Below are 13,883 nucleotides of genomic sequence, written 5' to 3'. Positions count from 1 at the left end.
CCCCAGGGCTGCTCAGGTCCTGCTCTGGCTGTGTAGTGCAGTCCCTGGACCTCTGGGTGAGGGAGGAAGCACCCCAGCGACTCAGTCCACACCCCCACCCCACCCCGACCGGCCTCAGCCTGACACTGCCTGGAGAGGCCTCGGCTGAGCTGTCTGCCCCTGCAGTGGCTGTTTTCGCCCTCTGGGGCCTCTCTGGCCATCCAAGCCCCGACTGGCCTCCACTGAAGCTCAGCATCCACTTCAGAGCTCTGGACTTAGTTTTAGACCCCTAGAAACAGACCTCCAACAGGGGTCACACACATAACTTTTCCCACCAGCTATCCTAAAGTCTTGGGGGGCGAGGTCTCCAAACACAAATCAGGGGCAGTAAAGGGAGCATAGCCCCTTCTTTCAAAGAAACAAGAGCCGATCCCAAGGAACAGGGGTGGGATTGGCCCCCAGACCCTGGGTTTTCTCTGGTTTCTGACATGGAGATAACATTTCCCTCCCTCCCCAGTCTCCCCCTCCCTTTGGAAGAAGGATGGAAATGCTGAGTGTGTGGGATGGAACAGGCACAGCATAGAAAGTGGGAAATGACTGAGGAGCCGGTTGTTGGAAGAGAGGAGGCAGGCAGGGCTGTTCTATAATTGCCTAGGGCCAGGGCGCCTGGGTGGCTCAGTCGGTTAGGCGTCTGCCTTTGGCTCAGGTCATGATCTCAGGGTCCTGGGATCGAGCCCCGCATCGGGCTCCCTGCTTGGCAGGGAGTCTGCCGCTCCCGCTCCCTCTGCTACTCTCTCTCTCTCTGTCAAGTAAATAAATAAAATATTTTTTAAAAATTGCCTAGGGTTATTCATGGCAAAACCTGGGGCTTCAACTCACACCACACCTGATCATCATCAGACCTACCGACTAAGTCTGCCCCTCTCCTGCCTCCATTACAGCTCAGCCCACCTCTCCTCCAGAGCTGCCTCAAGTAGCATGCACTCCACACCCCACCTCAGGTGACACCGCGGCTCACGGAAGTAGCGGTCTGTCTTCGTAGGCTTCACTTCTGTGCTCCCTGAGGGAGTTTTGAAAAAAACTATGTACTACAGCATGTATTTTAAGTTGACAACTAAAATTGTTTTGTCATCAGTTTAAATCATTACAGAAGGTATTTCTGATGTTGTGACTTTTTTTTTTAAAGTAGGCTCCATGCTCAGTGCGGAGCCCAACGGCAGGTCTTGAACTCACGACCCTGAGATCAAGACCTGAGCTGAGATCAACTGACTGAGCCACCCAGGTGCCCCTAAATGTTGTAACTTTTTTTTTTAATTCTCTTTTAAAATTTTGATTTATTTACTTGTCAGAGAGAGAGAGAGCCCAAGCACAAGCAGGGGGAGCGGCAGGCAGGGGAGAAGCAGGATCCCCGCTGAGCAAGGAGCCCAATATGGGACTCGATCCCAGAACCCTGGGATCATGACTTGAGCCGAAGGCAGATGCTTAACAGACTGAGCCACCCAGGTGTACCAATGTTGTAACATTTTTAATAAAACCATTAAGACTGTTTTATTTATTTTTTTAAGATTTATTTATTTGAGAGAGAGAAGGGGAGAGAGAGAGAGATCAGCAAGCTGGGGGGAGGGATAGAGGGAGAGTGAAATGCTGAATGTGGAGCCCGACATAGGGGCCGATCCCATGACCCCAAGATATTGACCTGAGCCAGATGCTCAACCAACTGAGCCACCCAGGCGCCCCCATTAAGACTGTTTTAAATGTGTGTTCAATGAAATCTAAACATCACAGTGGTCTGATACCATCCATTGTCTCTCTATATACACATAATGGAACAACTAGACAGAAGATCAGTAAGGACACAGACACTTGGACAGCACTATACACCAATGGACCCATCAGACACACACAGACTACTCCACACAACAACAGCAGAATACACATTCTTCTCAATCTCACATAGAACATTCTTCAGGACAGATCACATGTTAGGCCACAAAACAAGTCTTAACAAAATTAAGAAGATTGGAATCATACCAAATGTCTTTTCTAATCACAGTGGAATGAAACTAGAAATCAATAGCAATAGGAAATCTAGAAAATTCAAAAATACATAGAAATTGAACCACCAATGGACCAAAGAAGAAATCACAAGGGAAATTAGAAAATATCTCAAGACAAATAAAATGAAAACACAGGGATGCCTGGCTGGCTCAGTCAGTAGAACATGTGACTCTTGATCTCGGAGTAGTAAGTTCAAACCTCACGTTGGGTGTAGGGATTACCTAAAAATGTTTTTAAAATAAAAATAAAAAATAAAGGGGCGCCTGGGTGACTCAGGTGGTTGGGCATCTGCCTTCAGCTCAGGTCATGATCTCAGGATCCTGGGATCGAGTCCCACATCAGGCTCCCTGCTCATGGGGAACCTACATCTCCCTTTCCTCCCCACTCATGCTCTCTCACTCTCTCAAATAAATAAATAAATAAATAAATAAAGTCTTTTAAAAAAATAAAAATATAAAAAATAAAGGGGCACCTGGGTGGCTCAGTTGGTTAAATGTCTGACTCTTGATCTTGGCTCAGGTCTTGATCTCAGGGTCATGAGTTCAAGTCCCACACTGAGCTCCACACTAGGCATGGAGCCTACTTTAATAATAATAATAATAAAATAAAAATGAAAACACAGCATACCAAAACATGGGATGCAGCAAAAGCAGTGCCTAAGGGGAAGTTTATAGCAGGAAGCATCTACATTAAAAAAGAAGAAAGAAGATTTGTAAGGCAGTGAAAATACTCTGCAACATATTATAATGATAGATACGTGTCCTTACACATTTGTCCAAACCCATAGAAGGTACAACACCAACAGTGAACCGTAATGTAAACTGCGGACTTTGTGTGGTTGTGAGGTATCAGTGGAGGTTCATCAGTTGTAACAAAGGTACGGCTCTCGGGGCGCCTAGGTGGCTCGGATGGTTGGGCGTCTGCCTTCTGCTCAGGTCGTGATCCCAGAGTCCTGGGATCGAGCCTCACATCGGGCTCCTGGCTAGGCAGGGAGCCTGCTTCTCCCTCTGCCTCTGCCTCTCCCCCTGCTCATGCTCTCTCTCTATCTCTGTGTCTCAAATGAATAAATAAAATCTTTAATAAAAAAAAAAAAAAAGGTACGGCTCTGGTCCAGGATGTCACTAATGGGGAAAGCTGTGCATGTGTGGGTTCAATTTTGCTGAACATAAAAATGCTCTAAAAAGGGGCGCCTGGGTGGCTCAGTGGTTAAGCGTCTGCCTTCGGCTCAGGTCATGATCCCAGGGTCCTGGGATTGAGCCCCGCATCAGGCTCCCTGCTCGGCGGGAAGCCTGCTTCTCCCTCTCCCACTCCCCCTGCCTGTGTTCCCTCTCTCACTGTGTCTCTCTCTGTCAAATAAATAAATAAAATCTTTAAAAAAAAAAATGCTCTAAAAAAAATCAAGTCTTAATAAAAAGAAAGAATTTCAAAGAAAAATAAACGAGGGGTGCCTGGGTGGCTCAGTCAGTTGGGCATCTGCCTTCACCTCGGTTCATGATCCCAGGGTCCTGGAATTGAGCCCCGCGTCGGGCTCCCTGCTCAGCAAGGAGCCTGCTTCTCCCTCTCCCACTCCCCCTGATTGTGCTCTTTCTCTCTCTATCAAATAAATAAATAAAATCTTAAAAAAAAAAGCAATAAACATAACACACCACATTAACAGAATAAAAGAAAAGAACACATGCTCATCACAATTGATGTAGAAAAAACATTTGACAAAATTCAACACCCTGGGGCGCCTGGGTGGCTCAGTCGTTAAGCGTCTGCTTTTGGCTCAGGTCATGATCCCAGGGTCCTGGGATCGAGCCCCACTTCGGGCTCCTTGCTCACGGGGAGCCTGCTTCTCCCTCTCCCACTCCCCCTGCTTGTGTTCCCTCTCTCACTGTGTCTCTCTCTGTCAAATAAATAAATATATGAAAACCCACAGCTAACATCATACTCAACAGTGAAAAACTGAGAGCTTTTCCTCTAAGACTGGGAACAGAGCAAGGACACCCCCTCTCACCATTTCTGTTCAACAAAGTTCTAGAAGTCCTAGCCACAGCAAATAGGCAATGAAAAGAAATAAAAGACATCCAAACGGGAAAGGAAGAAGTAGTTACCTGTTTCCAGGCAACATGATCTTATACGTACAAAACCCTAAAGAAACTAATACATTCAGCAAAGTTGCTGGCACAGAATCAACACTCAAAAATCAGTTGTGTTTCTATACACTAGCACTGAACAGTCCAAAAAGGAAATTAGGAAAATAATCTCATTTACAACAGCATCAAAAAGAATAATATAACTAGGAATTAGCCAAGCAGGCCGAAGACTCCTCTGCTGAAAACTACAGAACACACTGCTGAAAGCAAGAAGAGATGAATAGAAAGAAGCCCTATGTTCATGGATTGGAAGACTTCATATTGTTGAAATGTTGGTCTTACCCAAAGTGATCTACTGATTAAATGCACCCCTATCAAAATCCAAAAGGTGTTTTTTTTTTTTGGCAGAAATAGAAAAAAACTATCCTAAAATTCATATTGAATCTCAAAGGACCCCAGGTAGCCAAAAAAATCTTGAGATAGAGGAACAAAGCTAGAGGCCTCACACATTCTGATTTCAAAGCATATCACAAAACTACAGTAATCAAAACACTATGGAAGTGGCATAAAGACAGACATATAGACTAATGGAATGGAATGAAGAGCCCAAAAATAAAGCCTTACTTACATGGTCAAATGATTTTCAACAAGGCTGCCAAGACTACACAATGGGGAAAGACAGTCTCCTCAACAAATGGTATTGGGAAAACTGGACATCCACACGCAGAAGTGGGACCCAGACCTTACACCGCAAACAAAAATCAATTCAAAATGGATTAAAATCCTAAACATAAGACCTAAAACCATAAAACTCCTAGAAGAGGACATAGGGGGAAATCTTCATGACATTGTAATGCGCAATGATTTCTTGGATATGACACCAAAAGCAGCTAGCTAACAAAAGCAAAAATAGACAAATGGGACTACATCAAACTTCAAAACTTCTGCAGAAGAGAGGAAACAACGGGGTGAAAAGGTAGCCTACAAGAGGTGAGAAATACTTGCAAACTGTACATTGAACAAGAGGTTAATATTAAGAATACATAAAGGGGCACCCGGCTGGTTCAGTTGGTGGAGCACGCAACTCTTGATCTCGGGGTGGTGAGTTCAAGCCCCACACTGGGTGTCGACATTACTTAAAAAAAAAGTTGTAAAATTTAAACAATAAAATTTAAAAAAATAAAATCTTAAAAAAAATAATACAGAAAGAACTACAACTCAATATTAACAACAACAACAAGACACAAATCACCCGGGGTGCCTGGGTGGCTCAGTCGGTTGGGCGGCTGCCTTCGGCTCAGGTCATGATCCCAGAGTCCTGGGATCGAGCCCCGCATCAGTCTCCCTGCTCAGCAGAGAGCCTGCTTCTCCCTTTCCCTCTGCCTGCCGCTCTGCCTACTTGTGCTCTCTAAATCTCTGTCAAATAAATAAATTTTTTTTAAAAATCTTTAAAAAAAAAAAAAAGAAAACAAGACACAAATCACCCAATTTAAAATGAGCAAATAGGGGGTGCCTGAATGGCTCAGTTGGTTAAGCGTCTAAGTCTTGACCTCGGCTCGGGTCATGACCTCAAGGTTGTGAGTTCAAGCCCCATGTCGGGCTCCACGCCCAGCATGGAGCCTACTCAAAAAAAAAAAAAACAGAGAGAGAGTAAATCGACATTGAATAGACATTTATGCAAAGCAGATATGCAGTCCACAGCACATGAAAAGATGCTCAACATCAGGGAAATGCAAATCAAAACCACTAGATATCACCTCACACCTGTTAGGATGGCCACTATCAAAAAAACAGAACATAAAGTGTTGGCAACAATGCGGAGAAATCAAAACCCTCGTGCACTGTCGGTGGGAATGCAAACTGGTGCAGCCACTGCGGAGGTTCCTCAAAAATTTGAAAAACAGAACTTACAGCAATCCCACTTCTGGGTGTATCTCAGAAGCATTGAAAATAGAATCTTGAAGAGATGTTAGTGCTCCCAAGAAGTAGAAGCAAATTACATGTCCGCCAACAGGTGAATGATAAGGAAAATGTGGTATACATAGAATGGAATATTATCCAGCCTTTAAAAAGAAGGAAATGGTGGTGTATGCAACAACAGGGATAAACCGTGAGGACATTATACTACGTGATTTAAGCCAACCCTAAAGACAAATATGGCAGGATTCCACTTATCTGAGATATCTAAAGTCATCAAACTCATAGAAACACACAGTAGAATAGTGGTTTCCAGGGGCTGAGGGGTCTGCTGTTTGATGTACAGGGTCTCAGTCATGCAAGATGAAAAAGTTCTCGAGATCTGCAGTACGACAAAGTACATCGTTAACAACCAGAATGCACCCTTAACAGATGTTGACGGAGCCGCGCCTGGTGGCTCAGTCAGTGAAGCATCAGTCTTGGGCTCAGGTCATGATCTCAGGGTCCTGGGATAGAGCCCTGCATCGGGCTCCTTGCTCAATGGGGAGTCTGCTTCTCCCTCTGCCCGTAACCCTGCTCATTCTCTCTCTCAAATAAATAAAATCTTGGGGAAAAAAAAAGGTTGTTGAGGGTGAAATTATGTTACATGTTTTTTACCACAATTTTTTTTTTTATAAAGCTTTGTTCATTTATTTATTTTTTTAAAGATTTTATTTATTTGACAGAGAGAGAGAGACAGCTAGAGAGGGAACACAAGCAGGGGGAGTGGGAGAGGGAGAAGCAGGCTTCCCGCCGAGCAGGGAGCCTGATGTGGGACTCGATCCCAGGACCCCGGGATCATGACCTGAGCCGAAGGCAGACGCTTAACGACTGAGCCACCCAGGTGCCCCTTTACCACAATTATATATAGAGACACCCCCCCCAAGAAATGTGAACAAGCTCTTCCCCACTTAGGGCAGCGCAGTGACCCTCAGGACAGGCAAAGGGTAACTGGGGAGGGGTCACTGTAAAGGGGAGTTGAGGAAGGGGACCGCTCACCGCCGTGACTACAGGCCTGTCCTGAGCAGATTATCTGAAAAACTTGAGGATCTGTAAATGGATTTCAATAAAACTGTCTGTGCTTGTGCATCTTCTGAAAAATCCGAAACTTTGGAGCGCACCATCCCAGGTGGAACACCCTTGATCTGCAGCCTGCTGGCTGGGTTTCCTGCCTTTACTGCTGGCCTTCCGGAGGGGCGGGGTTCTGTCTCAGCCAGGGCAAGAACAGGGGCTCACCCAGGGCAAGAACAGGGAGAAGCCAGCATTGTCCCCCCACCCCGCCCGCCGCAGGTCAGCTCTAGCCTCCCACACCCCTTTCCTTCACCCTTACTTTCCCATCCCACAAACTTCTCTGGGTATTAGAAGAATCTGTTGATGAGGATGAGTCAAGGCTGAGGGTTGCGGCTGCTCTCTAATGGAACTGGAAAGAGGCCCAGTGGGACACACTGTGTGCCCAGAAGTGGAACAGGAGTCTGAATGGGGGCTGTGAGGGCCCAGGGCTGGTGACACATGGCTTGCGACCCTTCACTGAGCCAGATGGGGATTGCTCCTGGCCTAGGGCTAACAGCACCTGCCAGACCCAGGCATTCTGGCTTCTCTCTCTGGTGAGATTCCCCCTTGCCTCAGGCCCCAGGGCAAAGACCACCAAGGAATGAGGAGGTTCCAGGGAGCGGAAAGGCTTTAATGAGCATCACAAGGGGCCTGGGTGAGGGTACAGACTCCAAATCCAGCTCACTGCCGTTGCTTCAGTGAGGAGGAAGGTGGGGGCCCAGCCCTGCTCAGCTGTCCCCTGACCCAGAGGCAGCTGGAGGGAAGTCCCCGGGAATCTTTTCTACCCAGCAAAGGGGGTGAGAGAAAGGGGAGAGGTCTGCTGCCGCTGCCAGGAGCAGGAAGACCTCAAGCAGCAAGCTGACCTCCAGAGGTCAGGAGAGACCCCGAATCAGGCAGAACATCAGCCGCTGGAAGGGTTGATGGGCTAAGCAGGCGAGGAAACTCGTGGGACTCCCCAAACAGCATTGAAAACTCAGAGGGGGCCCCAGAGCCTGCTGGCTCCAGGGACTAAGACCCCTAGGGAGTCACCCCCAGACTGAGACATCACAAAGGGGCCCTTTGCCCTGTTCAGCAAGGGCCAGCAGAAGATCTGGAGGGAGAAGCGAGGATGGGAGCCTGGGTGGGCGGAGGAGGCCGAGGGGAGCCTGGGAAGTGCACCAGGGGCTGGGCGGCAGGCAGCGCCATGAAGGGAAGGTGGGAGGGTCCTCTAGCTGCTGTCCTGCTGTTCCTGCTGGCGGATGAGGTTGGCAATGGGGCTGGTGATGCCGCCTATCAAGGTCCAGTACTCATCGAAGCTGATGCGCCCATCGTGGTTGGCGTCCAGGTTCTGGATGAGCTTGTCGGCAGCCTTTCGGTTCCCCGTGTCCTGGAGAGGAATGGGGGTCAGCAGTGCTGAGGGCAGCGGCCCCACAGAGCCCAAGGCAGGACTCCTGGGGCTCTGGCCTGAGTAGCTGCTTCCTGGGAAGATTCGAACCGAGCCCTCCCTGGTCAGGCCTGGGTACCCTGAGAGGACAGAGGCCTGGGTGGGGAGGGGGGAGACCCTGGTTTGGGGGGTCACTCTGAAAAGACAGAAGGCACAGTGAGGGAGGGTACCATGTGAGGACAAAGGCTTGGGGGGTTGACAAGGCCCTTGGGTTGGGGGACCTCACCGTCAGCATATGGTTGAGCTCTTTCTGAAGCATCTTCCGGAAGCTGCTCTTGCTGATCTTGTTCTTGACCAGGCTGTGTTTAGACACGTACTTGTAGAAGTTTTCCACCAGGACCACGACCGCCTTCTCCAGCTCCGTGTAGCAGTCTGCCATCTCACCGCCTCACTCCTAGAGGGGCCTGGGCACCATGAACAGGGGAGGTGAGGAGACCCCACAGTCCAAACCGCCTCTGGCCCCCTGCCCTCATCCTCCCCCTGGGCCCCCAGGCTGGCAGGAGGGATGCAGGAGGGATGAGGCAGGAAAAGGGGGGCACCAGGGTGGGCCTGGAATGCGAACTGTGTGGTTGCTGTAATCCAGATGCTCACCAGCTCAACCGCCCCAACAGGTTCCCCCAGCAGCTTCCCCAGGCCCTGCCCCAGCCCCAGGCATTTGGCCTGTCAGAGCCCCAGTGAGATCAGGAGGCTCCCGTGGGAAGGGGGTAGAGTAAGTGCCCATCCCTCTGCCCTCTCCACACCTGACCCACCCAGGGCCCCTGCCCTGGGAGCAAGCACAGCTAGAAGGGGGCGGGGAGGCCAGAAGCCGTATCCCCCCAGCGGCAGGATTGGCAGAGACCCTGGCCCAGGCCACAGAGCAGGGGGCAGGGACCTAGGCCCTGCCCAGTCCCTTCAGCTGGGCACCAGGACAGGGACCTCGGGAGCCCAGGGAAGGTTGCCCCTCTCTGGGAAAGGGCGATATCCTCATCCATTGATTCAGACTTTCTGCAGACCCCCACCTACACCCTGCTAGGCTGCCCTCCCTCATATCCACCCCAAAATACATAGAAGGACCCAAAGACCCTCCAGCCCATTACCTAAGGAGGAGCTAGGCCTGGTTCTGCCCCAGCTGGAGACAGAGCTGCCGACAGAGGCCACATGCATCACCCCCTCACACCAGGACAAAAGGCACTCACAGTCCAAGCGGATACAGCCTTCTGAATAACAGGATATGAGGGGAACAGGCGGGTCTACTCTGTGAGTCGCCGCCCATGCCCAGAGCCCCCCCAAGTGAACCGGGGCAAATGAGCCTCCCTTCCCGCCCCCAAGCCCAGGAATGTGCTACAGCTGCCCTGCTCTTGGGTCCTGGCAAGGGAAGGTGGACACAGCCACCATCCAGTCCTGGGCATCCTGTTGCCCAACCTGGAAGAGAGGTCTGCTTGGCCAGGCCTCACCACAGCCGTATCCCCTGCCCTTGGCACCCTGCCTCCCTGGCTCCCAGACTCCCAGGCCACACTGGCAGGGGCTACCGTCTCTTCCGGGGTCTGGTCTCCCCAGATACCAGGCATTCCTTGAGGCAAGGATAGTTTCTTACGTGCAGCCATTGTGTTTTCTGAACCAAAGGGCATGACTCATTGACTTCAGGACCACTGTTTTCAAATCCTAAGTACATAAGCTCCCTGCTTTTAATCTCTGCATCTCCCCTCGCCTGCATCATCTGGCACAATGGCTTACTTGAGGTGTATGTTCTATAAATATTCTACCTCCTTCCAGCCCTGGTATCAGGTATCCAAAGCCCCTGGCCACCCTTCTAAGATACTTCCCTTACGAAGCTCTTTATGAAGGAAGGATGTGACCCAGAGGGATGAAGCCCTAATGGAGGAAGGAAATGGGGGTTGAGACAGAGGAGCGTCTCTGACCAGGGACCCTGCCTTCTGTCCCTGCCTTGCCCACCTGACCACTCTGGTCTGTGGCTAGAGGATGGAGAATGGAACTGGGACTACAAGAAACCACATTCTTTCCCCATGCTCTTTGTTTATTAAGTGTGTGACTGGGGGTACCTGGGTGGCTCAGAAAGTTAAGCGTCTGCCTTCAGCTCAGGTCATGATCCCAGGGGCCTGGGATCGGGCATCGGGCTCCCTGCTCATCAGGGAATCTGCTTCTCCCTCTCCTGCTCCCCCTGCAGGAACATGCTCTGGGCATGCTCCCTCTCCCTCTCTCTCTGTCAAATAAATAAATAAAATCTTAAAAAAAAAAAAAACGGTGTGTGACTATGAGGTCCAATGTAAGACTTTCATGCAAACACCCTAACACTCACAAATGACAAGGGAGAAAAGTTTCGATCCACAAACCACTGTTCTGCTGCCCCTGAGTGGGGAGTGGCCCAGGACCAGGACCCGCATTCCTGGGGATTCCAAAAGCGGTACCCACCTCAGCAAGACTGTGCCAAGCCTACTCCCCACCAAGCTTTGGCAGTAGGAAGGTAGCTCAGAGAACCCCCAAACCTAAACCATTCCAGACCTTGTTCCTAAGTTAGGAACCTGTGGGAACTAGTCAGGGAGAGGAAAGAGAAAGAAATCAGGTTTCGGGTCCTGTGCCTCTACCCCCTCCCCCTGGCCCACCCACCCTCCTCCCCACCTTTCTTAGAGTCTTGTTTCTCTGACTCCTCCTGCCCTTCCTGATACCACGTCCCAGCCCCTACCTGGCCTCTGGCAGCCGAGCAGGCCAGACACAGCTGAGCACCCAGGACAGTCAGCTGCCTGCCTCAGCAGCCCTGGTTTTTGGTCCCCAATAGTCCCCCCCCACACCTTCTAGTCAAATGGGAAGGTGGGAGATAGCCATCGGGATAAGCGCTTCTCCGAAGCTTTTTCTGGAGGAAGGATATCAGAGTGGGATAGTCAGGTGTCATTATCCTCTTCCTCCCTCCCTCCCCTGGGGGCCAGGACACAGGCACCTGTCCCTCCCACCTGCCGCATTCAGCCACCAACCAAGCTGGAATCAGGCTGGAGGGTCAAGCTGTCCCATCAGTCCCTCCTAGGAAGGGTTGGCAGGAGGTAGGTCCTGGCCTGAGAGCCTGGGGGGTGGGGTGGACATGTACATTAGAGCCTTCCCAAAATGTAGGAGTGGGGGGACCACTTGTCCTCCAAAGGGCCTTCTCACCCAGAGCCCCCAACCCTCCCCCAATGTTCTCCTTGTCCCTTCCTTAGCTGATTCATCCTTGAGCAACCCAGAGGCCCCACCCCCATCCCCGCCCACCTCAGTCCAGCTTGCTGACTTCTCCCAAAGCCTAGGAGCTCTCTGACCCTTGACCCTGGGTCTTGGCCACAGCAGCCCTGCCTCCCACCCCCAGGTTCTAGGCCTCACCCCTCCAATTGCCTCCTAACCACCCCCAGTCCCCTTCAGTCTGGAGCCCTGAACATCCACCACACACAAATCCACCCTCTCTCCCCACTACACATACTCTTCTCAAGTCTCGAATGGTCTCTAGGTGTTGGGAGATGTCCCTGAACTTTTATGCCTCCTGGTCACCGTCCTCTCTAGAGCTTGGCCCACTCTCAAGCCTGAATTTGGCGTTTCCTGTGTCCCTTTCATACACCTCAAATCCGTTCACTCATTTCATTTATTTATTTATTTATTTATTTATTTATTTATTTATTTGACAGAAAGAGACACAGTGAGAGAAGGAACACAAGCAGGGGGAGTGGGAGAGGGAGAAGCAGGCTTCCCGCGGAGCAGGAAGCCCGATGCAGGGCTCGATCCCAGGACCCTGAGATCATGACCTGGGCCGAAGGCAGGCGCTTAATGACTGAGCCACCCAGGCGCCCCAGTTCACTCATTTCTCATCATTTATTTCCTTCTTCATCCATCAGCTCATTTATTCACTCATTCAATCACCTGCTAGTTCTCTCGTTCACTCACTCATTCCTTTCCTTCTTCATTCATTCGTCTGCCCCAAGTGCCTTCGGTACACAGGGAAGGTGTGATCCGGACTGGCTGGTACCCTGTCACTCTATTTACAAGGCTGTTTCCAATGAATATCTCCAACCTCAACGGCCCCATTCTGTGCTCCGTCTTCTCACTCCTTTCCTGGTTCCAGAGGCTACAGTCTCACGCAGGAGCCCCCGCCCCCCCAACCCTCACAGGACTCACTGCATCTAATTCACACATCCACACACAGAGCCCCCATGCCCCGTCCACCCACCTCTGCCTTAGAGCATGTCTCTGGAGGAATAAGTCCATTCCTCCGGAGCAGCGTCCAGACGAGTGGAGTTGGAGTATGGTGTGGACACTCACACAGCCTGCTGCCCCTGGTCCCCTGGTCTCACCAACAGCCAGAGAGCTCTTTACTAGTCAGCAAGGAAGGCTGAGCCCGGCCCACCAGCACTCGCAGTGCTCCCTCTCGGAGCGCCCCTGCCCTCACCCCCAACCCTACAGGGCTGGGCACCGCAAGGCCCCAGCAGGGCAGGTGGCTCCACCAAGCGAAGCCAGTCAAGCCACAGCCTGCCTGGGTCCTGAAGTGGAAACAAGCCTCCTCTCCTCGGGCTCTCAGGCTCGCTGGGCCCTTCCTGGTTCCTCCTGGACCCCATCACCTCTCCCAGGACACAGTTGCCAGAGCTGGGTGAGGCCTGTGCCCAGGTCTGACCACCTCCCAACCCCCACCAACACGCGTTTGTCCTTTTTCTGTTAAAGGAGGATCGGAGCAGCTGCGACAAAGCTCCTGAGCACTCTGCCTTGTGGCACAGGCCCTGGAGAAGAGCCCCGTCAGCCTCTGGGGTAGGGAGGGGGTCTCCCCACCCCATCCACGCCTCTGAAGGCCTCTCCAGCCCCCAGCCCCACCAGCAGTCTCCATTCCCAAACCAGCCTGTGGGAAAATTAACAATTAACCGAACCTTCCTGCCCAGTCTCTAGCAGGCCCCCCGCTCCAGGCTCCCTTCACTGCCCCTCCTCCTGGCCCCAAATGCTTGCAGGGCCTCTCCAGCCGCCCCAGACCTCCCAGGATGGGCTGGGGGTGCTCACCTGCCTCCTCGGACGTCTCCTCTCCAGCAGGACTCTGGGGCCTGGGCTCTGGCGCTGCCAAGCAGCTCCCCCCGCCCCGCTCAGCTCGGCCAGGACTCCTCCCCGCTTCGCTCCCAGAATCTGTCCCACTCCCTCAGCAGCGTGCCTGGCTGAGCTGGCTCGGTGGGGAGGTAGTGACTGAGCTCCCTCTTGACTTAGCCCTGGGGTTGGGCCCTTGTTAAAGAGATACACACCTTTTTTAACACCCCTCCACCCCCACCCCAAAGGGAGTGGTGGAAGCAGGCACCCCCCCCCCAACTCCACCCTCCTCATCCTGCAGGGCCTGAGCAGAAAGAATCTAGTCG

The 13,883-nt window shown here is 51.5% G+C and overlaps 1 protein-coding gene across 2 annotated transcripts; it reads right to left on the bottom strand.

Moving 5' to 3' along the window:
• Window positions 1-7,731: 7,731 nt before the first annotated feature.
• S100A16 (S100 calcium binding protein A16) lies at window positions 7,732-13,703 on the bottom strand. 2 transcript variants are annotated; one of them, XM_036066894.2, is made up of 3 exons: window positions 13,540-13,703; window positions 8,771-8,948; window positions 7,732-8,487 (listed from the first exon to the last, which is right to left on the bottom strand). In XM_036066894.2, the coding sequence occupies exons 2-3, from the start codon at window positions 8,921-8,923 to the stop codon at window positions 8,329-8,331; spliced, it is 312 nt and encodes a 103-aa protein (XP_035922787.1). In that variant the 5' UTR covers window positions 8,924-8,948; window positions 13,540-13,703; the 3' UTR covers window positions 7,732-8,328. The 2 variants fall into 2 exon arrangements, with proteins under 2 accessions (XP_035922787.1, XP_035922788.1); XM_036066895.2 differs by lacking the exon at window positions 13,540-13,703 and adding an exon at window positions 9,621-9,750.
• Between the last annotated feature and the right edge of the window lie 180 nt (window positions 13,704-13,883).

This window comes from Halichoerus grypus, chromosome 7 (genome assembly GCF_964656455.1).
Source record: "Halichoerus grypus chromosome 7, mHalGry1.hap1.1, whole genome shotgun sequence".
Lineage (NCBI taxonomy): Eukaryota > Metazoa > Chordata > Mammalia > Carnivora > Phocidae > Halichoerus > Halichoerus grypus.
This window is presented reverse-complemented; position numbering and strand designations above follow the sequence as displayed.

Coding starts and splice junctions, on each gene's coding strand:
- S100A16 (XM_036066894.2), bottom strand. CDS start 8,923: ATGGCAGACTGCTACACGGAGCTGGAGAAGGCGGTCGTGGTCCTGGTG. Junction 8,488..8,770: donor AGCTCAACCATATGCTGACG/GTGAGGTCCCCC, acceptor ATTCCTCTCCAG/GACACGGGGAACCGAAAGGC.